Below are 25,958 nucleotides of genomic sequence, written 5' to 3'. Positions count from 1 at the left end.
TCCTTTTTAATTCTAGGGAGATGGTGTGATTTCAAGTATTCATCCATTTCCTGCATATGGTCAAATTACTGGGCATAGAGTTTCTTGTAGTAGTTAGAGATAATCTCTTGTATCTCTGTGATATCTCTTGTTTCCCCTTTTTCATTTCTGACTGAGGTTATTAGAGGTTTTACTTCTCTGTTTCTAGTTAATCTGGCCAAAGCCTTATTTATTTATTTATTTATTTCAAAGATGGACTTTTTGTTTTATTTTCTTAATGATTCTTTCATTTTCAATTTCATTTATTTCTGATTTAATTTTTGTTATTTCTTTTCTTCTGCTAAGTTTAGAATTGGATTGCTTTTTTTTTTTTTCTTCTTCCTTGAGATGCTTCATTAGGTCATTGATGTGCTCTCTTTCTTTTTTTTGGATGTAGGCATCTAATACTATAAATTCCTTCTTAGGTCTACTTTTGCAGTACCCCACAGGTTTTGGTAGCTTGTAGGTTCATTGTTGTTATGTTCAAAGAATTTAATAATTTTCTCCTTGAACCAAATGTCATTCTCCATAGGGTTGTTTAGTTTCTATGCCTTTGGGGATTAAATTTTTTGTTGGAGTTGAGTTCTACCTTTATTGCCTTGTGTTCTGAAAAGATACAAAAATATAATTTCAATTCTTTTAATTTGGTTAAGGTTTGATTTGTATCTTAGAATATGATCTATGTTTGGCTGTGTTCCATGGGCTGTTGAGAAGAATGTATATTCCTTAGGTTTGGGATGGTGTGTTCTGCATATGTCTATTAAGTCCAGTTGTTTAGGGTCCCATTTAAGTTCTTTATTTTTTGTTTAGTTTCTGTTTAGAGGATCTATCTTGTTTTGTCAGAGGAATGTTAAAGTCTCCTGCTATTATCATGTTATAGGATATTATATTGCTCAGATCAATTAAGGTCTTTTTCATAAATCTGGGTGTCTTTAAGTTGGGTGCATAATATTTAGAATTGAAATGTTTTCTTGTTTTATTGTTACCTTGAGCAGTATGAGGTGGCCATTTTTGCCTTTCTTAACTTCAGTTGCTTTAAATCCACTTATATCAGAAATTAAGATTGATGTCCTTCCTTTCTTCTGATATATTGTTTTCCGTTTCTTCACCTTGAGTCTTGTTTTGTCCTACATGGTTAGTTGTGTTTCCTGAAAACAACATATAGATGCCTTGTGCTTCTTTATCCAGTCAGCCAGTCTGTCCCTCTTCAACAAGATATTCAAGCCATTAACAGTTATTGAGAGAATTGACAAGTGTGGTGGAGTTCTATTCATCTCATTTTGTGAAAGTCTGTTGCTTATTTTTATCCTTTGTGCCATTATGGAAGAAGCTAGGTTTTGTCCTTTATTTTCTGGGTGTTTACTTTGCTGGTCGTCTATTGTGATGTTCAGTGTGGAGAATAGGTCTAGCTATTTTTTATATAGCTGGTCTGGTTGTGGCAAATTTCCCTCAATGTTTGCATGTCATTAAAATACTTGATTTCTCCATTGATTTTGAAGCTTAGTTTAGTAGGATACGGAATTCTGGACTGAAAGTCATTGTTTTCTTTTTTAAAGAAGGTTAAAGGTAGATGACCATTCTCTTCTGTCTTGAGAAATTTTAGCTGTAAAGTCCACTGTCACTCCGTTGGATCTACCCCTGTAGTTCAATTGGTGCTTGCTTTTTGCTGCTATCAGAATTTTCTCTTTTGTCTTGACTTTGGGCAGGTTCATTACAAGTGTCTTCAAGATGCTCTGTTTGTGTTGAGATGACCTGGGTTCAAGATTCCTCTGAAAGGGGTGTGTTAGAATCTTTGATGATATTTGAGAAATTTTCATTTATGATATCCTCCAGCAGTGTTTCCATTCTTTGGGGTCATTGTTATTTACCTTCTGTGGTAGTTTTCCATTGCTCCATTAGGTCATTGCTCCTAGAGCAATGAGCTCCTAGAGTCCCCTCCTGCTTCCCTGTGCTCCTAGAGTGATGTTTCTTGGCAGGACACTCCAGCCAGGGTTGGCTGAAATCCTTTATCTCTGGTCTCAACAGAAGTGGCTGTCAAAGATGTATTTCTAGTCCACTATTTTGCTCTGCCTCCTTGTTTTATCTTTAAAAACAAAATAACATATTATTTTAATATAATTCACATATTATTTAATCACTCTTTTTTAAAGTGTATAATTCACTGGCTTTTAGTATGTTTACAAGTTTGTACAATCAGTGTGCATTCTCTTCTAGCTAGGGAACTTATGTAAGAAAAATATTCAGAGTACTATGTCTGAAAATATTTCCTTTGTCATCATACATTAAGATTTTTGGGGGGAGGGATTTAGATTTACTGAGTTTTATAATCCTTTCCCATATAATTCCATATGCATTGCTTTGTTCTGTTTTATAGGTGAGAATTCTTATGGCAAGTTAGAAATGATGTCAGTCTTATATTTATCATTTTGTACATTTTGTTTTATAAAATATAAGAGGTCATAGGATTTTCTTTTTACCTTTTTATTTGATAATCATCAGTAATTAATTTTTCCAGAAATCTTGCCTAGTACTTGGCAGATTTCAATTTATAGACTTCAGTACATTGAAATTTCCTTCTATCCTTTCCTTGGCTTTTGCTTCTTCAGTGATTATGTTTTCTACCGATTCACTATTTTGGTTCTCAGTACAATTCAAATTATTATAGGCTCTTTTTGAAATTATACATAATTCAACAATATTTTTAATTTTGCTAGAGTAGATCTCAGTTGCAGAGTAACAAAGGCTTTAAAACAAGAATAGCAGGTTTTGTAATGAGAGATGTAATACTAGGGATTTTTAGGAGTTAGGGTTGGTTTGCAGTGGGTTTTAGGCAGATTCTAGGCTTCTTCACTTATTAACTCTGATATCTGTGCTTACACATTCTTATCTATAAAGAGGAAAGAACATTATTATCTTTATGTTATAGTTGTGTTAGATTATCACATCCTTTTGAAAAAATAATCATGTACTTTACTGACCTACATATTATTAGTTATTGTTCAAAACAACACAAGAGGTGGGCTTTTTACCATGATTTTTGATTATACTGATGAATATGTTGATATTTATAGGTGTTAAGTGGCTTGCCCAAGATTCCCTAGCAAATTAGAATTAAAGTAGAGGTTTAAATAAAAAGCAGGAAGCATCTCCTTCAACCCACTTGAAATAAATAAAGGTAAATGTGTTCCTTGTAGTAGCCCATATAGCCTATGGCTAGGAGGAGTGAGTTATAAGAAATACCTGTATAGCTCAATAATGGAACACCTTGGTGAAAAGGGCATGGAGAGGGATTTAGCTCTCCTAAAAAGCATGAGAGCTCGTGTGATGAGGGCATTGGTGAATTGGCAGTCTCTACACCTGTGGTGTTGAGGCACGAGATCAGCCTTCTATTAGGCTGGAGGAGAAGGCAGTGGGAAACATGCACATTCTATCATGGACCCGCTTACTCTGACTCCGACTCTGTCTCCTCTCCTGCCTGCAGACCGCCAGCACAGCATCATTCTGCTGAAGATCACTAAGCTCTGCAAAAGACTAAGATCTATTTATTCTAAGACTGCTTTACTCTGGGCAGTGCCTGTGGCTCAAAGGAGTAGGCCGTCAGCCCCATATGCCGAGGTGGCAGGTTCAAACCCACCCCCGGCCAAAAACTGCAAAAAAAAAAAAAAAGACTGCTTTACTTTCTCAAAGACTATCTCTCTCTCTGGTCAGCTAAAGTAAAGCCCTCAAGCACCTAAGAGAAATTGTTCCTGAGCAAGGTAGCTTAGCAGTCCGCGGCCAGAACCTAGTTAAGCCAGACCTGAGACCTGTCCCGGGCCCTGACAAGTGGTGGCAGCAGTGGGCTGTGACAGTTCCTATTTGAATAGACCTATATATGATTTTACTGATGCTATAATCTTTCAAAAATTATAATCTAGTCATGTTACTTTTGCTTAATATAGAGCATGGACCCCATTATCCACATAATGAAAGTCTGTATCTGCAAATAAGACCCAGTGAGACTTATCTTAAAGTTAAAAAAAACTGGGGCAGCACTTATGGCTCAGTGAGTAGGGCGCCACTCCATGTACCTGGTGGTGAGTTTGAACCTGGCCCCGGCCAAACTGCAACAACAACAAAAATAAGTTGAACAAACTGGAGTTTATTTATTAGCATCAGTGGTTCTGTGAATCCCCTTGCAATTAAATGTAAATGTGATGTTTATGCTTTTCTTTTAGGTTCTACTGCTTTCATGAAAAGGTGGGAAACTGAAATTGCTTAAAAACTATAGACCTAAAAAAAAAACAAAACAAAACAACAAACTATCTAGAACTCTAGTCATATGACAAATTATTTTTATTTCTATCTAGAACTCTAGTCATATGACAAATAAATTATTATGTGAGGATCACCACCATAGCTGCACATGAAAAACAGTATTATTTAATGAACTATGTTTCTTGGAAGAAGTTTAGTCAAAAATTCAATAAATACTGATAATTTAAGATAGGTACCATTTCAACTAATCATTAGGCTTAGGAATGGGTCTTATGCGGTTACTAGGAGTTACTAGGCCTGGGTTTTCTTCAGCTCTATACACTTGTAAGTAGAGTAATTTTAGGTTAAATCAGATTTTAGATCTGACTTTCAGTTGCGTAAACATTGAAGATATGAAGGATTCTGAACATGTAGTGACTTTCACTATGACCAGCCAATGCAGGTCCCCATGATAGTTCTTTGTCAGATACTGGAATCTTGGAACTGCTCTCTCAATCAGTGACTGTGACATCTCAGATTTCATAGTTTCATATAACAGCTGGGCACAGGCCTGGGTCAGAGCTGAAGGGGGTTGTTATCATCTACAGAAACTGTCTTTCAAAAGGCAGGACACTATCTCTGAGACCTGGTGAGTTGCTTTAGAGCAGTGGTTCTCAACCTGTGGGTCGTGACCCACAGGAACTGTATTAAAGGGCCATGGCATTAGGAAGGTTGAGAACCAGTGCTTTAGAGAATTCTTAATCATCAGAGAAATGCAAATCAAAACTACTTTGAGATATCACCTAACCCCAGTAAGAGTAGCCCACATAACAAAATCCCAAAACCAAAGATGTTGGTGTGGATGTGGAGAAAAGGGCACACTTCTACACTGCACACTAAAGCATTCCTTCTGGAAGGATGTTTGGAGAATACTTAGAGACCTAAAAATAGACCTGCCATTCAATCTTATAATTCCTTTACTAGGTTAATACCCAGAAGACCAAAAATCACAATATAACTAAGACATCTGTACCAGAATGTTTTTTGCAGCCCAATAAATAATTGCTAAGTCATGGAAAAAACCCAAGTGCCCATCGACCCACGAATGGACTAGCAAATTGTGGTACATGTATACCATGGAATATTATGCAGCCTTAAAGAAAGATGGAGACTTTACCTCTTTCAGGTTTACATGGATGGAACTGGAACATATTCTTCTTAGCAAAGTATCTCAGGAGTGGAAGAAAAAGTATCCAATGTACTCAGCCCTACTATGAAGCTAAATTATAGCTTTCACATGAAGGCTATAACCCAAGTATAGCACAAGACTATGGGGAAAGGGCCAAGGAAGGGGAAGGGAGGGGGGAGGTCATGGTGGAGGGAGAGTAATAGGTGGGGCCACACCTACGGTGCATCTTAGAATGGGTACAGGTGAAACTTACTAAATGCAGAATACAAATGCCTACATAGAGTAACGAAAATGCCATGAAGGCTACATTGAACAGTTTGATGAGAATATTTCAGATTGTATATGAAACCAGCACATTGTATCCCTTGATTGCACTAATGTACACAGCTATGATTTAACAATAAAAAAAAAATATTTTCCACTAAAAAAAAAAAAAGGAAGAGAGAATTCTCATATTTGGAGGAGTCATGGAAGTTTTGAGGGACTGTAAGCTCTTCCCTGTGAGTGAGGCCAGACATTTAGATAAATTAGTGGTAGAGCAGTTATGACTTTTGTGTCAAAGGATCTTCAGTTCTTTGTAAAAGAATGTGTTGTGAAGAGTTATAAGGAACTGGAGGATATATTGGAAAATAACATCCCCGATAGTCCAGGATCTTCAGTTACAGAAGGGTTCTGCTCCTGTAATAGGAGAGTGAAGCATTGTAATGAAGGAGTTTATTTTTAGAAGTTTGGATGTTGAGATAGCTTCTTCCTAAAATTTAGAGGGTGAGGAGTCTAGAAACACAGAGTATCAAGAGAGGAGTTTCAAAGAAGAATCTGAGCAGTCCCAAAGGAAGAAAACATGGCAATACCTCCATTATGCAAGGAGATGCCATTTAACCAGAGCTTCCTTAGATAATTTACAGTTCATTCCAGTCTAAAAAAAATTTCATTTTAATTTTTATTTAGTTGCAATGAGATTAACTGGCCATTTTGTTGGTCAAAGTAAAGTAACCTAGCATTGACACAATACCAATATAGGGGATGTGAGCAAAGCTGAATCTTGTTTTGACATCCACCAGAGAACACACATGGGAAAGAGATCTTTATGGGAAAAGTTTCATGCAGTGTCGAGACCTCTGTCTTCACTAGAGGATCCATGCAGTAAACAAACTTTTCTTAAAAGATTCATCTATGAGTCAATACTGTATGGTAATAAAAGGATAACATTGTAGATTGTGGAAAATATTTTAACTGCAAGAGAAATCCCAATATTTCCCAAATGATCTACTTAGGAACTAAACTGTACAAGTGTCTACAGCAGTGCTATGGAATAAAAATTAACAAGAGGCACAGACACAAGCCACATATGTAATGCAAAATTTTCTAGTAGCCACACTGAAAAAGTAAAAAGAAACAGATGATGTTAATTCTAATAGTGCATTTTATGTCAGCTGATATATAAAAACATTATTTCAACATGTAATCAATGCGTAAAACTTTATATGGTATTTTTTATTCTTTTTTTATATACTAAGTCTTTTAAATTGAGCATATACAGAGGGTGCAAAAAATGTATACACATTTTAAGAAAAGAAAAATCGGTATTAAAACATTAATACGTCACATTTGACTTCTGTAATTACAAGACATATAAGATTTAATATACAAGAAAACAAATGTTATCAGTATATATTGAATATTATAATTTTAATACAGTTTTTCCTTTATAAAAATGTATATACTTTTTTGACATCTTCTATATTTTGCACTTAAAGAACATCTCAATTTAGATTAGCCATATTACCTGTGCTTAGTAGCCATATGTGGCTATTGACTATTGTACTGAACAGTGTAGGTCTACAGTGTGGCTAAATCTTCTGTTAGTTGGCAAAATTTAAATGCCATAAAAAAATACACTTAGTAACTTCCCACAAAAATGACCCAAATGATGTTTAATTAAGATGAAGTCTTGTTCTAACCTAAAAATAAAGTTAATGGGAATTTCTAACCTTTTATGTTCTGAATTTTAAATACTACCTGTTAAGCACTTAACCAGATGCTTATTATTAATAAATATTAACAAACATGATTAAAAAATACTTTTTCATTTAACAAATCATCTTTTTTTGTTTCTAAGATTTCTTTGTATTTTCTATGGTGATCTTTATTTTAAAAGGGCAGGCTATTTGTCTTTCTGATATATTATCATTTTATCTCTTACAGAAAATAAGGAGAAAATTTAAAAGTGCTCTTACCTCTTCTATTACTCTGCTTTAATGGAGGTTGCTTGCTCTGATTGGTTTTCTCTGGTCCACTTTTTTTTTTTTGTAGTTTTTGGCCGGGGCTGGGTTTGAACCCACCACCTCCGGTATATGGGGTCAGTGCCCTACTCCTTTGAGCCAGAGGCGCTACCCCCTCTGGTCTGCCTTTTTAAGTAGTGGATCCATTTTATTTGTCTAGTTTATTTTTCATAGTCTGCTAGTATTTATAAATGAAAGACTTGGTCACTCAATATGGGTAACTGATGTGGTGACTGCTTGAAATTATGCGGGCTAATTTTTGTTTTTCCCTGCTTGATTTTCCCTCAAGAGTGTGTAGGCAGGTGATTGGTTGGTGGTTTGGTTCTTTGGCTCCATTTCTCCTCCTTTAAATGTATTGAGTGGGTCTTACTGTGCTGTAGAATGATTTGGGTGCCTGTGGGTGGCTACTGTTTAGTGTGGGTGGCAAGTGTTCAATTATTTAAAAAAGGTAGGTATGATTAAGCACTTGATTAGAATATTTACATCTATAACATTGAATGCAGTCTTAATATTTCTTTACAGAAATACACATGGTTTGATAAAAGCCATTATGAAACTATTACAAATGCAAGCTCTTAAGGAAGGACAAGGTGGGGAGAAGAGTATTCAGGACATATATACTATTAGGTAAGTCTTTTCTCTCTTTCTGATTTCTTCTGAAGTTAACTGCTTATTAAATTATGAACTGATAAATGAGAATTCATTAAAAATTAGTTACTTAATTCAGCAGAATATGCACACAATGTGTGTGGGTCTTGACCTCTCAGAAAATTAATGTTTCAAAGACTGAGAGCCTTGAGATAGAATTGACAACATGCTGCGTATATCACTGATCTGGGTTTCAAGGTTGCTTCTTTAGAATTGAACATCTTTTACCCCAAATACAGGTGTTTCTTTTTGCTGTAGAATATGTAACCATCTTCCCAGTATTGGAGAAGAGTTGATTGAATAAAAGAGAGGTTTAGATTAGGCAGGAGGGTAAGCTTCCTTACTATAAAAAGCAACAGGACACTGTCCTTTGCCAGTGTTATCACCCAGACAAGGGTCAGTAGTTAAGAGTGTTGATTTGTGCCAGGCACTGTGGCTCACACCTGTAACCTGGCACTCTGGAAGGCTGAAGCAGGTGGATTGCCTGCATAAGTTCAAGGAGTTAGAGGACAGCTTGAGCAAGAGTGAGACCCTGTCTCTACTAAAAAACTAAAAAACTAACCCAGTGATGTGGCAGGCACTTTTAGTCCCAGGTTCTTGGGAGGCTGAGGTGAGAGGAGCTCTTGCACCCAAGAGTTTGAGGTTGCTGTGAGCTATGATGATGCCACAGCACCATACCTAGGGTGACAAAACGAGACTCTCAAAAAAAAAAAAGTGTTGATTTGCCTTTTCTTTGCCATCTGTATAAAAGTAGAATTGTCTTAAAAATAAAATATACACAGTGGCAATAATGGTAGAATGCACTGGATTTTATGGGGGAGTTATGGGCAAGAGAGGGAATCATATTCCCTTATGAAGGTTGACCTTACCTTATGCCTTGAATATCTTAGGAAGCCATTTCCTCAGAGAGGGGATCTCAGTTAGCAGAGGACCCAGAATATGCATGTAGCCAGTGGATGTTGTCCTGGAACTCTGTGTAGTGGTGCAGGCAGAATGTTGTCTGTTTCAAAAGAATGAGACCGTGATACCAAAAATCCTTTTGGTCCTTGTGGGGAAGATAGCTTACATGGGCTGTGGCAATCCAACAAGGAAAGCAAGCTAGGTACTCGTGACTTGGGCTTACAGCATCTATAGTTATGAGCATTTGATAGCACAGCTGTCAAAAGTGGGTGAGAGTCTGTGCAAAATACAGAGTGGTTTCCATTGGTATCTACGAGGTGTATTTCTATTGCTTTCCTTTTTTTTTTTTAAGACATAGTCTCACTTTGACACTCTTGGTAGAGTGCTGTGGTGTCACAGCTCACAGCAACCTCAAACTCTTGGGCTTAGGTGATTCTCTTGCCTCAGCCTCCCAAGTAGCTGGGACTACAGGCCATAAGGCCCAGCTATTTTTAGGAAGGAGTCTAGATCTTGTTCAGCCTGTAAGCACAGGGCAATCCACAGGCCTCCAGCCTCCCAGAGTACTAGGATTACAGGTGTGAGCCACCTCTCCTGGCCCAAGTGGTGCCCTTAGTTATACAAAGTATTATTTTCAGGTTTCTTCCTTATCCACTTCCTTGATCAGAATTGAATCTGAAGAGTAGTTAAGTAGATCTTAATATTTCTGGATAAACATCTATTTCCTCATTTTTAAAAAGGAGTTCAAACTCTTGGGCCAGCCTTCAGGAATTAAAAATAATTCAATTTCATTGTTGTTCAGTGGGGGTTATTTATTTATTCATTTCATTTTATTTATTTTTTTATTAAGTAATAAACACATAGATCATGTATTCATTAATGCATTTATGGGGTACAATGTGCTGATTTTAAATACAATTTGGAATGTTTACATCAAACTAATTAATATAGCCTTCACGTCATTTACTTAATTATTGTATTAAGACATTTATACTCTATGCTTAATAGATTTGACATGTACCCGTATGATCCCCCTCCCTCCATCAAACTATTCATTTTGGAAGTAGGGTTTCACTCTGTTGCCTAGGCTGTAGTGCAGTGGTACAATCTCACTGTAGCTTTGAACTTTAGCAATTCTCCCTCCTTAGACTGCAGGTTCGAGCAACCATACCTGCCTAATTTTTAAAATTGTTTTGTAGAGGTGGGGGAGGTCTCACTATGTTGCCCAGGCTGGTCTGGAACTCCTGGCTTCAAGCCATCTTCCTGCCCCAGCCTTTCAAACTGCTGGGAACACTAGGAGTAACTGTGCCCAGCCTATTTATTTATTTTTTAAAGTTTAAGTTTTTAATATAATAGTTTTATTGAGATATAATTCACACACTGGATGATTGACCTATTTAAAATGTATGGTTCAGTAGCTTTTACTGTATTCAGAGTTATGCAGCTATCACCATAATTAATTTTAGAACATCTTCATCTTCACTGAAAGAAAGACCTTACCCCTTTGCAGTCACTGCTTATTTTCCTAACACTCGGTGGGGTATTTTCAACTTTCAGTGGTTCACCGTGCTAGCTGCTCATTAGAACCTCCTGGGTGTGTTTAGAAACAAACAAACATGAGAACAATCAAATACTCCAGACCAATTGAATCAAACCCTCTGCTGTGAGGCCTAACAGCTTGAAAAGGGTCCCAGGTGATTCTGATTCACAATGACTACGAGAAGGCACGTCAGCTGCTCTGATGTGCATACTTATCACCTGGGGACCTCATGAACTGCAGATTCTCTTTCCTTAGGTGTAGGGTGGGCTCACGATTCTTGTCTAACAAGCTCCTGGGTGGTGCTGATGCTGCATTGCCCCAGCACAGTGAGCAGCAGAGCCAGCACAGCATTAGTGGTACTGGTGAGCTTGTCAGGAATGCAGAATCTTGGAATCCATCTGAGACTGTTGGAATGATATCCTGCGTTTTAGTAAGATTTTCCAGGTTTATTTATAGGCATCTTGAAGCTTAAGAAGCACCAGTTCAGATGATAGTAAAAAGTTTTCTTTCATGCAGAAGAATTCAGGTTGCTCTTATTTTCACACGGATTGGCTTCATTGGGTGTAATTACTGGACCTTCAGCTGTCTATAGTGTTTTTACCTGGTTTCTTGTGTGTAATCCTTTTTCTCCTGCAGTTGGTTCTTCTAACTGCAGTCTTGTTTTCAAACGGCAATAGATGCAAGTATGGATAGGCAGCCTAGCTTGAGGAGCTGTAAAGAATTGGATGCAGAAGGACTGTTTATAGATAGGTGGCACATTAAGAGGTCCAGAATCAATCACTTGAGTTGGCATAATCCGGTAATGTTTATGGAGAGCCCTTTTGTGAATGGCTGTTTGGCACTATAAATCAGTGGAGTGTAATCGAGTGTATAAGAGCCTTAACTTCCTCAAAAGGGGGATTGTGGATGGCAGAAACAGAGGAGAGGTGAGCCTGAAGAGCATATTCCCCTCAAGAGAGCTATGATTACCTGAGTCAAGCATAAAATTGTCATGCTGTTTTAAAGCCTTCTTTGCCACAGGTTGGTTAGCAATATCATCCAGCCTTCGAGAGGCAACTGATGAGCTGTGTATGAAAGCATTAAAAGGCTATGAGAAGCTTAGAACTCCACTGAGAGGTGTTCTCTCGACTTGATGTAGGATTAATTTAAAATAGAAGGAGTATGACAAATAAGCTTTCTGGGCAAGAAGCTAATCTGTGTTTTTATGGTATTAAGGAGTGTGCTTGTATACAGTTAGGGTTTAAGTATTTCTCACTTCCGTTTGTCCTCATGGTTGATTAATTTGAATCATTACAGTATAGAATACTTGGTTATCTTAAATGGGTCTGTACTGAATTAATTTGTGCCAGTGTGGGAGTTGAGGGAGGAGGGATGTGAGAAGCAGGGATGTTAGCCATGGCTTCCCTTGGCCCCTTTGAATTTCCTGGAGAAGCTGTAGTGAAGGTTTTCTTTTTGTTGTACCTAGAGCTTAGTGGTTCTCAAGATACTCTAGCATGAGAACCACCAGGGGAGCCTGTTAAAAGCACTCCCTCTCAATCCCACTTGCCCCGGATTCTCGTTCATGCAGGAGGTTTTGTGTGAGACTCAGGAATCAGCTTGTTTATCCAGTTGCTCAGTATATGACGGTCATTTGTGGATCACGCTTGAAAAATATTGCTTTGGGCTTTGAGAGCTTGATAGCACCACGTGGGACCTGCAAGGACCCCCTTGGATAGACTGGAAGGGATCTTGGGTGGCTTAATTAAACCTCCTTCCCTCTGTTCACTATTTGGGAAACTAGAGATCTGTATGTTCCTAAGCATCAAAGCACCAAGTTTGTATTACCTTGTCAATCATAGACAATAGAGAGCCCAAGAGCAGAAGCAAAGAGCAGTTCCAAAGGAAAAGCCGCCCAAAGAGAGAAGCCAAGCGTGGATGCAGGGGAGAGAATGTGAGAAATCAGTGATTTGTTCAGTGAAATCTTCCCATGTTCGTGTTTCTCGTGGTCAGATGGTGGGTGGTGGTGGGAGCAGGAGGGGAAAAGAATCCTGAATATCCTCTTAGAACCTGAAACTGGTTTTTCAAGTTTACTGTGCATAAGGAGCTCATCTTGGCTTTTGTTATGTACGTCTGGAACATGGCCTGGAAATCTGCAATTTAATAAGGGACGTGAATGAGGTGGTCTGTGGTCTGTGCTTTGAGAAACATTGGATTAGAGACAAGAGTCTATAGCTAATAAAGTTCATTGTCCTTAATTGGACCCTCCTTCCTAAGCAGTTTTTTTTTTTCTTTTTGCTTTGTGGCTTATACAAGATTATTTGAAGATATTTAAATGAGGCTGCAACTATCAGTACCTTTGAGGTTGAGAGTAGCTAGAAGAACAGCACAGTACATTTGGCTGCTGTGATTAACTGAAGAGCATATGCCGCCAAGTATAAAAGTGTAGGCCCACGAGAGTCTCAGCTCTGGCTGCACATAAGAGCACTCTGAGGAACTTTAAAATATAAAGATGCCTGGGCTCTCCCCAGAATGACTGGAAGGTCAGCCTCTGGTGTTGGTATTCTACTAAAGGTTCCTATGTGATTTCCAATGGGCAGGTAAGGGGTAGAACAGCTGGCCAATTGTTGCAGTGAGGTAATGGGGCTTCATTGTTGCCAGACTTTCAGTTACTTCAATGTAAATAAGATTTTTATGTGAAATCTGACCGAATTGCTGGCAACGAATTCAAATTTTTTAAGATGTGGGATAGGCAGATGAAACACATTTGCTCACAGGATCTAATCCATGGACAGTAAGTTTGTGACCTTTGGTTTAGATATTTAACTATTTTCAAGAATTTTAGAAGCCCTTTTCTAGTTGTGAACTATTTATACACTAATTAACATTTAAAAAAATACACTACTAAGATATTCATTAGTTCAAATTTTCTTTGTTTTTCTCTTTTTTATTTGCTCTGAATTTTCTTTTGGTTAGCTGAAACACACATTTAAGTCATTTAACCATTTCCTTACATTGATCATGCAGGAAATGGGGCAGAGAATATTTGGTATTTTGGTTGCAAGGAAGAATAAATTTTTACAATAAATTGTTAGAGGCTCATTTTCTCTTTTGCTTTGTAATATGCCATTTTTACCCCTGAAGTTTTATCGTGCGCTTTTGATTTTAATTTTTTCTCTGCATATTCATATTATGGCAGTCTTTTTAAGATCTCTCTTCTTTTAGCTAAAGTGAGGAAATAGCTGTGAATTCATGAGCAGTAACTGCTTGTTCCAGAATTCATGTGTCATTCTGATGTGCCAGACAGTGGCTGACATGCACAAATATCAAATGTTAAGGAATCTTGTTTGTGAGAAGGTTTGGTCTGATCAACATCAAGCCGTCCTTTCTGAAATAAGGGAATATTAAATGTTTTTGGCAGATGGTGTATTCTGAGATGGGCATTTAGGCCAATAGTAATGAATGGCTGTACCCTAAGTAGATATTTATGTGCTCTATGTGTGTATTTGTTAATCTGTTTGTTTAGTGGTACACTAAATTCCTAAGAGTTAATTTTAGGAATTTAAAGATGTGTGTCCTAAAGGCTAAGATACTTTGTAATTTATACTGATTCTTTATCACTGAGGGCAAATGTATTCATCCCTCAGGGTCATCAAACAAAGAAAACAGGAGAAAGCTCAAGATAGGGAGAGCTTGGGAAGAGCATGTTCAGTGCACAAAGACCAGTTTGGGGTATGGCTATAAAGCGTAGCCCCATTTTCAATTTTGATAACTAGCTTTTCCTAAGAGCCAGGAAGGCTTCCATGGAGCCAGCCACTTGAAGAGTGTAGGAAGAGTGTGTTAGATGTAGGGGGAGTGCAGGAAGAGTGTGTTAGATGTAGGGAGAGTGTAGGAAGAGTGTGTTAGACGTAGGGAGAGTGTAGGAAGAGTGTGTTAGATGGAGGAAGAGTTTAGGAAGAGTGTGTTAAATGTAGGGAGAGTGCAGGAAGAGCATGTTAGATGTAGGGAGAGTGTGGGAAGAGTGTGTTAGATGTAGGGAGAGTGTAGGGAGAGCGTGTTAGATGTAGGGAGAGTGCAGGAAGAGTGTGTTAGATGTAGAAAGAGTGGGAAGAGCATGTTGGTAGGGAGAGTGTGGGAAGAGGGTGTTAGATGTAGGGAGAGCGTAGGAAGAGTGTGTTAGATGTAGGAAGAGTGCAGGAAGAGCGTGTTAGATGTAGGGAGAGTGTGGGAAGAGTCTGTTAGATGTAGAAAGAGTGGGAAGAGCCTGTTAGATAGGGAAAGTGTGGGAAGAGCGTGTTAGATGTAGGGAGAGCGTAGGAAGAGTGTGTTAGATGGAGGAAGAGTTTAGGAAGAGTGTGTTAAATGTAGGGAGAGTGCAGGAAGAGCATGTTAGATGTAGGGAGAGTGTGGGAAGAGTGTGTTAGATGTAGGGAGAGTGTAGGGAGAGCGTGTTAGATGTAGGGAGAGTGCAGGAAGAGTGTGTTAGATGTAGAAAGAGTGGGAAGAGCATGTTGGTAGGGAGAGTGTGGGAAGAGGGTGTTAGATGTAGGGAGAGTGTAGGGAGAGCGTGTTAGATGTAGGGAGAGTGCAGGAAGAGGGTGTTAGATGTAGAAAGAGTGGGAAGAGCATGTTGGTAGGGAGAGTGTGGGAAGAGGGTGTTAGATGTAGGGAGAGCGTAGGAAGAGTGTGTTAGATGTAGGAAGAGTGCAGGAAGAGCGTGTTAGATGTAGGGAGAGTGTGGGAAGAGTCTGTTAGATGTAGAAAGAGTGGGAAGAGCCTGTTAGATAGGGAAAGTGTGGGAAGAGCGTGTTAGATGTAGGGAGAGCGTAGGAAGAGTGTGTTAGATGTAGGGAGAGCGTAGGAAGAGTGTGTTAGATGTAGGAAGAGTGCAGGAAGAGCGTGTTAGATGTAGGGAGAGTGTGGGAAGAGTCTGTTAGATGTAGAAAGAGTGGGAAGAGCCTGTTAGATAGGGAAAGTGTGGGAAGAGCGTGTTAGATGTAGGGAGAGCGTAGGAAGAGCTTGTTAGATGTAGGGAGAGCGTAGGAAGAGTGTGTTAGATGTAGGGAGAGCGTAGGAAGAGTGTGTTAGATGTAGGCAGAGCGTAGGAAGAGTGTGTTAGATGTAGGGAGAGTGTAGGAAGAGTGTGTTAGATATAGGGAGAGTGTGGGAAGAGCATGTTAGATATGGAAAGAGTGGGAAGAGCCTGTTAGGGAAAGTGTGGGAAAAGTGTGTTAGATGTAGGGATAGGAAGAGCATGTTAGATGTAGGTAGAGCTCAGGAAGAGCGTGTTAGATGTAGGGAGAGTGCGGGAAGAGCGTGTTAGGTGGAGAGAGAGCAGGTGCTCAGCTGCTGCCATGTGTAAGATCTTTGCACCCTGAAGAACTAACAGGAGGCAGAGTGGCTGGACCTTAGTGCCCACGGGAGAGAGAGGCCTCTTAGAGGCTCAGGAGGGGTGGGCACAGGCTAGAATATACAGGGCCATGGCAAAGACTTTGGGTTTTATTTAAAGAGTAATGGAGAGTCTTTGAGAACTTTGCTTAACTTTTTATTTTGAAGTAATTTTAAAGTTGCAGAGAAGTTACGAGGGTAGTACAAAAGTCTCCCATATACCCTTCAGTCAGATTCATCGATTTTTAAACTTTGCTGTATTCTCTTTATTATTCTCTCTATATAATTAAAAATTTGAGAGTAGACTATTTACATTCAATAGTGTTTTATAAGAATGAAGATAGTCTCTCTTATATAATCAGAGTATAATTAACTCCAAGTTAATACATCTGTTATATTGGCTGTATACTTCACATGATAACATGAGTTTTCTAAAATTGAAAAGAGAGTAATAATTTAAAATAGTATGTGTGAATGGCTGAATTAAGTTTGGAACATCTTTAAGTGCTTTTTATTGAGATACAATTTACATGCCACGAAGTTCACTCATTTAAAGTGTACAAATCAGTGGTTTTTAATCAACGTCATGTAACTATAACCATTACCTATTTTGAGTATACTTCAATCCCAAAAGAAGCTTCATGTCTATTATTTTCCAGAGCCTGACCCCCAGACCCTGGAAAACACTACTATTTGTGTCTGTGGATTTGCCTATTCTGGATATTTTGTATAAAGGGAGTCATACCACATGGCTTCTCTCACTTAGCATGATGTTTCCAAGGTTTCATCTTGTGTCATGTACTTCATTCCTCTTTATCTGTTGCATAGCTGTGCTACATTTTATTTACCCTAGAATCTTTCTGATGCTTACCAAGACCAATTAATTTTTAGTGTTTTTGCCTTATTATATATATTCTGAAAGTAAACTTATTTTTGTAAGTTACTGAAAATCTTTATTTTTAAAACTTTTAATTAAAAAATATTTTGGGTATAAAATGGTTGTATATCTTTATAGGGTACATATGATTGATACAGATATACAATGTGAATTAATCAAATCAGGGTCATTGGGTTATCTGTCACCTCAGGTATTTATCATTATTTTTTTCCCTTGGTGTTAGAACATTCCAATTCCATTCTTTCAGTTATTTTAAAGTATATTGTAACTTAAATTACAGTATATTTTATTTTTGTTGATTATAGTCACTTTGTACTGTCATATATTGTTTATACTATCTAACTACATTTTTGCACCCATTATAAACTGTGGTATTCAATTAGTGGCAGTAGCTATTTAGTGATTTTTCTTTTCTATGTAAATTTCATGATTCCATTTACTCTTTCTTTCTTTCTCTCTCTCTTTCTTCTACTTTTTTTTTTTTTTTTTTGAGACATGGTCTTGCTCTGTTACCTAGGCAGGAGTATGGTGGTGCCATCGTTGCTTGAGCAATCCTCCTGCCTCAGCCTCCCAAGTAGGTGAGACTACAGGTGTGCACCACCATGCTCACCTAATTTTTCTGTAGAGATGGGGTCTCTTCATGTTGCTCAGGCTAGTCTTAAACTCCTGGCCTGAAGTGATCCTCTTGCCTTGCAAAATGCTAGGATTACGAGCATGAGCCACTGTGCCTGGTCCTACATTTACTGTTTCTTAATGAGATTGCTTAGAATCCTCTAAGTCAGTGGTTCTCAACCTTCCTAATGCCGCGGCTCTTTACTACAGTTCCTGTGGGTCACGATCCACAGGTTGAGAACCGCTGCCCTAAGTCTTAAAAAAAAAATGGACTATCAGGTTTTATCATATGGGTTTGTTGTCAAAGTGAGCATTTTGCTTTTGGGGACTGATTATTTCAATAATAGAATAATATATTATCTAAAGTGATCTCCTGAGGTGTATATATATTTGGTTTTCTTTAGCATAAAGTAAGCATTATACCATTATATAATCATTTGTATTACACAATCAAGCTGCCATAAGGGATTAGAACTAGTGGAATACATCAATATATATTATTTTGCTGAAATTACAGACTTAAATACTCAGTGAAACACTATTTTGGGCAAGACATGTCATATATAACCTTTGCAAAGTGGTCTTTATAGTATTTTTGTTGTTGTTGTTGTTGTTGAAATCAGGAGTAGAACAAAGGCCCAAATACAGAAATTACCTTATATATACTTGGGTTTAATTTACTCATGCTCTGTTTTGGAAGGTAGTCAGGACTTTTCTAAGAATTATATCTAAGTTTTGGACTTTCTCCTAGAAAAGGTGCACATGTTATATACTCAATTTTACATATAATTTCAGAGGGCTTGTGGAAATTTTTGTAGAAAAATCAGGGGAAAGAAGATGGGGAAGATTATGGTATCAGTGTCAGATCTACTCCTGAAAAAGCCCAGCAGAGTTAAGGACAAAAAGGAACCTAGGGCAGTAATTGAGAAGCGTGGCCAATAATACTTTCTAAAGGCCATCTGTCTCTTTGCAGTTTGATTCTTTCCATCTTGCTTTTCTGTTTTCATTTCCTCTTTTCTCTCTCTCACCCAGGAAAGTCTTCATTTACAATTTATGCTTCTAATCACCTGGGACTTGCACCTGGGGTTTATAGTGAGCCCTGAAGAATAAGCTACACGCATGGTGCAATCTTCCCCTTAGCAGTAGCCACTAGAAAACACTTTATAGGTTCTTCTAAATGTAGATGCTTAATTTAAAAATTGGCATTGTAATCTACTGATAAATATCATTATGACCAAAAAATGTTGTAATTTTGGCTTTATTAACCTATTTGGCTCTAGTTTTTTTTTTTTGTTGTTGTTGTTATTATTGTTCATTTGCTTTTGTTTTTTGATCATGGCATGTAACAACAAAAGAAAGGCGTTGGAACCCTAGTACTTATACTTTGGAACTATTACCTTGTACCTAAAATAGTTCTCCGACTTCTGATGTTGACAGACACCTTTGCATTAAAACTCCGGCTCTCAAAATAGGGATCTTGGGAAAAGTTCAGTATAAGGGGAAAATTGTTGTAATATGAAGTATATTTTCAAAGAATCTTATACTCTCCCTTAATATTCTGTCTTATAGACTCAAGGAAAAAAATGTATTCAGTCAAAAATGTCAAAATTGAAATTACTTTTGCTCCAAGCCTTTTTCTAGAAGCTTGTGTAGAAAGGATAAAAATGCATTTTTCTTAATATTTTGCCACAGCATATATAACAATTTACAACTATTGTCTAATTTTTCTCTTTGATTCATTTTTAATAGTAATATTCATGGTAGATGCTTCATAATAATTTTTTATTATGCATCTTTTGACTTAAAATCTGCGAAGATGAGAAAAAGAAAATCTCTTTCAGCTCCTAACCAGCACTTTCAAATCAAAATTCAGAGCAGGTAGAGAAATGCTTTTAAAACACATATTTGATGTAGTAAGTGCTATGCTATGCTTCTGAAAGCGCCAGGGTCACAGCTGCATACATGAAAATGCATGGTGACTGCAGGCATTGTTTTCTCACACAGAAAGGCAATCTGTGTCTGTCGCTGAATTGACGATGTAAATCAAATCATAGCTTTCCTATATTCAGAGATGTAGCAAGAAGGTTGAGGTGACCTAAAGGTTACGACCAACTTTTCCTTTCTGATTTGCCTACCACCAGACTAATTTTTCTACTCTCTCATTTCTATTAAGATTGATGTATTTATACTGGGAGAGGTGAATCCACTTACATATTTTATCATTGTCTCTGCGCTAGTCTGGTGGAACCATGCATTTATTCTTCATTCCTTCCCACTCCGTTCCGTTAAGGTGGTGCCTGTATGCACTGCTCTGTGTTGCTGATAATATCACCAGAGTAGGGAGACTTGAAGAATTAGCTACCAACTCTGTATGTTTCCTCTGTGCTTTTTTTTCTTCTGGACAGTGTTGACTTTGGGACAGTGTGCTAGAGGGACTGTGTTAAATTGGTTTTCCATGATCCAGTTTATTCTCTCATTTGTGACACTATAAGTGAACCATTTTAAGAGCTTAAAGAGATGGTTTAGGGAAAGTGGTCTGTATGTGATGACTGCATTTATTGTAGATATGCATTTGGCATTGAAAGGGAAACAAAAAAATCAAGAAGACATAGACCCAGCTTTCAAGCTGCTTATGCTATAATAGGTTTTAAGAAACCTATCCTCATGGTAATCATAATAGTACTGTATTTTTTTGGTATTAATGTTGAGTGTTTTACTTAAAGTTGCAATTAAAACATTTGCAAATTGTGAAATGGTGAAGTGCCAAAGAATGTACAATAAATTGGTTCATCTATGGAAGAAAAAAAAATTGCACAGTAAAGGAGACATTAGAGGCCGTAGAGGCCAGTGAAGGGTGACCTGGTTGCCTGGTTTGTATTGATTTTGGTCTTTAGAAACAATGTTGTTCTTTTTTAAGAAAAATGCAGAATCTATTGGATATCTCAGGAGTTAGGAAATTCTGATTTAAAAATTTCTGTGAGCTTTTTCTGGACATAGCACTTTTACTTCTCTCCGGAATAAAAAAATATATACGGTGATTTATCTCTTTGAGATAGAAAAGAGAGACCTCTTTTTTTTTGCAGCCTCAAATTTTATTAGACATTGGTTTTAGGGCCATTTAAGCTTGAGATAGAATTATTGATAGTTAAGAGCTGCCATCTTTACTGCTTTTTTGCCTTACAGAGTTTGTTACTGTAGCTAGTCCTGAGCAGTGCTATGGTCAGGGTTCTAATGGATAGCTTGGATGATGTAACATTTACTCTGGAAAGTACTTAACTTTGGCCCAGAGAAGTCAATTCTCTTGCCTGAGATCACACGATTTGTTGCACAGCCAGAATGTAAATTTGGTCTGCCTGTCTGTCTTTCTTGTCTTTCTTTGGTTCTTGTCTCCCTTCCCTTCCCTTCCCTTCCCTTCCCCTTCCCTTCCCCTTCCCTTCCCCTTCCCTTCCCCTCTCCTTCTCTCTTTCACCCCTTCCTTCCTTCCTTCTCTCTCTCTCTCCCCTCCCTCCCTCCCTCCCTCCCTCCCTCCCTCCCTCCCTTCCTTCCTTCCTTCATCATAGCTGTGTACATTAATGCAATCATGGGGCACCAGACACTGGTTTTACATATAATTTGACACATTTTCATCACACTGGTTAACATAGCCTTCCTGGCATTTTCTTAGTTATTATGTTAAGACATTTATATTCTACATTTGTAAATTTGGTTTTCTTTTTCAGTGCTTCCCCCCAACTATTGCATCTCCCCTCTCTACTCCTATTTTTTTTCTGAGATGTGGACATGACCACATAATGGTAGATAATTCTGATGATGCTGTACAGTCACCATTTAAATAAATAATAATATTGAGGATAATAATGTGCCACATTTGCATTTATTTTTTTCAAAATGTGTATAGCTTATTGTCAGTCACCTTTGGTTTTACAAGTGCCCAGGTTGACCGTGTGTTGGCCTGTCTATCATTATGAATAAAGTGTTATAGTTAACTTACTTATAATGACTTGAGTGGCAGGTTTAGGGGTAATGGAAATTTTAAGCCATAACCCAGGTTTTGTTTTGGTGTTCTGAATGCCACACTCAATTTTTTAATCGATAACCCTTTTAATTTAAATTTGTTAACTTGCCTTATTTAAATTATGGATCCTTTCATTTACCTTGAAGTTTCTTAGTTGGATATACTTGAAAGAAAGAGAATGGTTAACAATCAGTGAGTGAGAGGAAGAAAAAAAAGAAATATCTTGAATAATCTATAAATGTAATAGTCAATCTTTGAGTACATCAAGAGTGAACTGTGCTTAGCCTCCTAACATTTAAAATGTTCTAATTATAATATTCTAAATGGAAAAATACCTCCATTTCTGTCATACCCACATTAGCATGTATATTACTTAATGCCATTTATTTTGGAACAAGATTCTCTATTTTGCAAAGAAATAATTTTACATTTGTTTCCCATTTAAAGTCTTCTAGTTTCTATTGTGTTGTTACTCTTATATGCACCTAATATTAATATATGATATCTGTATTTCCATCAGAAACTTAAAATTTGGTCATGATTGATAGGTCACTTTTTGTTCATTGTAAGGAAAGGTGAAGGTAGAATACTATCATTAGCATTGAGCCTCTCATAGGACGTGCCATTTACTTAATAAAATGATTCTTAACTAGGGGCAATTTTGTCTTTCAGGGGACATTTGGCAAGGTGTGGAGACTTTTTTTTTTTTAAATTCAAGACAGGGTCTTTGTCACCCAAGCTGAAGTGTACAGGTCGATCATAGCTCACTGTAGCCCTGAACTCCTGGGCTCGTGATCCTTCTACTTGGAAGTCCTCCAGCTTCCCAAGGAGCTGGGACTACAGATACACACACACCACTGCACCTGTCTGATTTTTATATTGTTTTGTAGAGACGAGGTCCTGCTGAGTTGCCCAGGCTGGTCTCAAAATCCTGGCCTAAGGTATTTCTCCCACCTTGGCCTCCCAAAGTGCTGGGATTACAGGTGTGAGCCACTGCCCCTGGTTGTCTGAAGACATTTTTTTGATGTCATGACAAGAGGAAATGCTACTAGCATCTAATGGGTAGAGGCCAGGGATGCTGCTGAACATCCTGTTGTGCTTAGGACAACCCCACAATACTTATCTTCCCCAAATGTTAATAGTGCTGACTGAGAAACTCTCATGCCTGGGCAGTTGTACAACTAAGTTTATTGAATTAAAAAATACATCCATTAAGCATAAAGTTTTATATATTATATATGTATCACATACCAATTTGGGATGATAAGGGAGAATTTAGCTTTTTGCTTCGTTATGATTACAGTGTTAAAATTTTGGCAATTATAATTGATTCTTGGTTAGTTGTACTTAGTTGAAATGGTATAGTATTAGTAATCAAATTCTAGTCAACAGGAAGGTTCAGTGTTCCCATTTTGTACTTTTCTTCTCTCAAGGTTTTCAGCTTCTTGGAATCAATATTGTATATTATTTCCTACAATATTGACACTTGGATTTGACATAATCAATTATGTGGAAAAATTAATTATCCATATGTCTAAATCAGTAAATAATCTGGATGATGCTGATCCTACTATATTCTATGTAATCTCATTTTCAGAGTTGAAGTCTGAGATACTAAATAGAATCTGCTGAATCCAATATCTGGCAAATAGCTTCAGTAACATGAATAAAGCTATTGTGGTCCCCACCTCCCCCCAGTCTGAGTGGATTAGCAGTATATGATAATAGAGCTGTTTGCCATATGTTCATTATTTCTATCCCCACTTTAACAATGCTATCTCATATATTGACCTGATTTAATTTGGATAAAACTGTATGTTTTAAAAAGGAGATAGAGCTATACCAGTTTTTTTATTAAATCATAGTTGTGTACATTAATGCAATCATGGGGGACCATGCGCTGGTTTTATATACAATTTGAAATATCTTGGCATTTTCTTAGTTATTGTGTCAAGACATTTATATTCTACATTTAGTAACTTTCACATGTACCCTTTTAAGATGCACCGTAGGTGTGGTCCCACCAATTACCCTCTCTCCGCCCATCTTTCCCTCTCCCCTCCCCTCCCTCTCCCCTTTCCCCTTCTTCTTGGGCTATATAGTTGGGCTATAGCTTTCTTATAAAAGCTATAAATTGGTTTCATAGTAGGACTGAGTACATTGGATACTTTTTCTTCCATTTTTGAAGAATATGGAAAAAGAATATGTTCCAGCTCCATCCATGTAAACATGAAAGAGGTAAAGTCTCCATGTTTTTTAAGGCTGCATAATCTTCCATGGTATACATATACCACAATTTATTGATCTATTCTTGGCTGGCAATCTGTAGAAGACTGAAACTGGACCCACACCTTTCACCATTAACTAAGATAGACTCTCACTGGATTAAAGATTTAAAATTAAGACATGACACTATAAAAATACTAGAGGAAAGTGCAGGGATAACACTTGAAGAAACCAGCCTGGGCAAATATTTTATGAGGTGGACTCTCTGGGCAATTGAAGCAACACTAAAAATACATTACTGTGATCTGATCAAACTATGCCTGTTTTTTTTAAGGTGAGTGGTGGGGAGGAGAAAGTGATGACATATAAGGAAGAGACATTGAAAATCACTTCATTGCCTTATGATCACACAGAAACTTCATGATAACTTGTTGGATTTTCTTCTTAAATAGCTGAGGTGCCACCATTAGCTGGAAGATTAATGGGTGGACTTACCTTAAGCTCCATGTGTCAGTATGTGCCTATCAGAAGAAGAAACTGTAACTAAAATAATTGCCGGTGCTGTTCTTTCCATTTTATTTTACAGTTGTAATTGAATATGACCTAGTGAACTTTGAATTGAAGATGTTCATCTGATGTGACATACCTGAAATATTTTTAGGATTTGTGTTAATTTGTTTTTTAATATTTGTGGCAACTAGAGTAGAAGTAAGTTCTAGATAGATTTGGCTGCCAAAGGGTTTGGAACTTGGAAACCTGATTTTGATGTAATTTTTGAGTTTTGGCATAAAAAGTTGCTTGAAGAGATCCTTTAGCAATGATAGCAGTCTGATCTGTCAGAAACAGCCTGCGCTTTAACAGACAGGAGGCTGCCAGCATGTGAAGTTAGTGCATGGTAGATAGGTGAGGTTGAAAAGGAGTGACGAGATGGTGTTAGAATACTCAGGAACTGTGTAGTAGTGTCAGAGAGATGTTTCATGTGAGTGTTTCAGTGTGATAGATCTACCTTATCTTTCTATTTTTAAGGGGAAAAAACCAGGACATTTCCCATCCCTTACTTCTTCAGTGGTTTTTACTTGCAGCAGTTCTGAACTCTGGCAACACATTAAAATGATCTATATAGTTTTAGAAAATTACTAATGCATAAACTCCATTCCTAGAACCTCTAAAATATCTGAGAGCTGGGCATTGGTATTAAGAGCAAGAAAATCAAACATGAAGCCCAAGTTGAGAGCAACTGCTATCTAGCAGGACAGTGGAATTTCCTGCAGGACTATTGCTTAGGTCTGGGCTAAGACCTGAGAATTTGCATTTATAACTGGTTCTCAGGTGATGTGATGTTGCTGGTCTAGTGATCACACTTTGAGATTTTGAGAACCATCAAGAAGGTAGTCTTAAAATATCATTTGGGCGTAAGTGATGATCTGATCTTTTTTTTTAAATCATTGCTGGAGGTGTATTAATATTAAAAAGTGACATTATGTATATGGGTTCCTTTTATGCTAAAAATATTGATGTTTTCGTATTGTTTGTACTTTTTGACAAGCATTTTAAATTTTATTTAAAAATTCTCTTGAAGGAAATATCTACATCAATCATAACTAAAGACTGCATAGTAATTAATAGTTCAAAAGTTGATCAGTTTGTAGTAGCTGTCAGGCCTTTTGAACTACTTAAAATAATTTGTGGTTATATCTTTTTTTTTTTTTCTCATTTTAAAAACCCAATTGGTTGCGAATCTTTCAGATTTTAGATCTTAGGTTTTAAATAGTTATTATAGTTATCTTAATGGAAATAGCCAAAATAGAAAGATTAATCCTCATTTAACAGAAATTTTATGCAGTTTTTTTGTCTGGAGTCATTTGTTGTTTCAGATGGGGGAATATTTTCTTTTCCCTCGTCTTCAGTACATTGGGGGAACACAGAACTACACACTAAGAAGAGTGAAGTTAAGTGGGAACCGAGAGGGAGACACAGCGCTTCCCTGTTGGGGCAATGTTAGAGGAAATAGAACCTTCCAGACTGGGGAAGAGAGT

The 25,958-nt window shown here is 37.4% G+C and overlaps 1 protein-coding gene across 5 annotated transcripts in view; it reads left to right on the top strand.

Moving 5' to 3' along the window:
• The window catches only part of FOCAD (focadhesin), a 329,244-nt gene that overhangs the window by 71,856 nt on the left and 231,430 nt on the right, over positions 1 to 25,958 (top strand). For all 5 annotated transcript variants that reach the window (XM_053571667.1, XM_053571636.1, XM_053571657.1 and 2 more), the window contains one exon: positions 8,245 to 8,349. In XM_053571667.1, the coding sequence (XP_053427642.1) occupies positions 8,245 to 8,349 (105 nt within the window). The remainder of the gene's footprint in view (positions 1 to 8,244; positions 8,350 to 25,958) is intronic.

This window comes from Nycticebus coucang, chromosome 2 (assembly GCF_027406575.1).
Source record: "Nycticebus coucang isolate mNycCou1 chromosome 2, mNycCou1.pri, whole genome shotgun sequence".
Taxonomy (NCBI): domain Eukaryota; kingdom Metazoa; phylum Chordata; class Mammalia; order Primates; family Lorisidae; genus Nycticebus; species Nycticebus coucang.
This window is presented reverse-complemented; position numbering and strand designations above follow the sequence as displayed.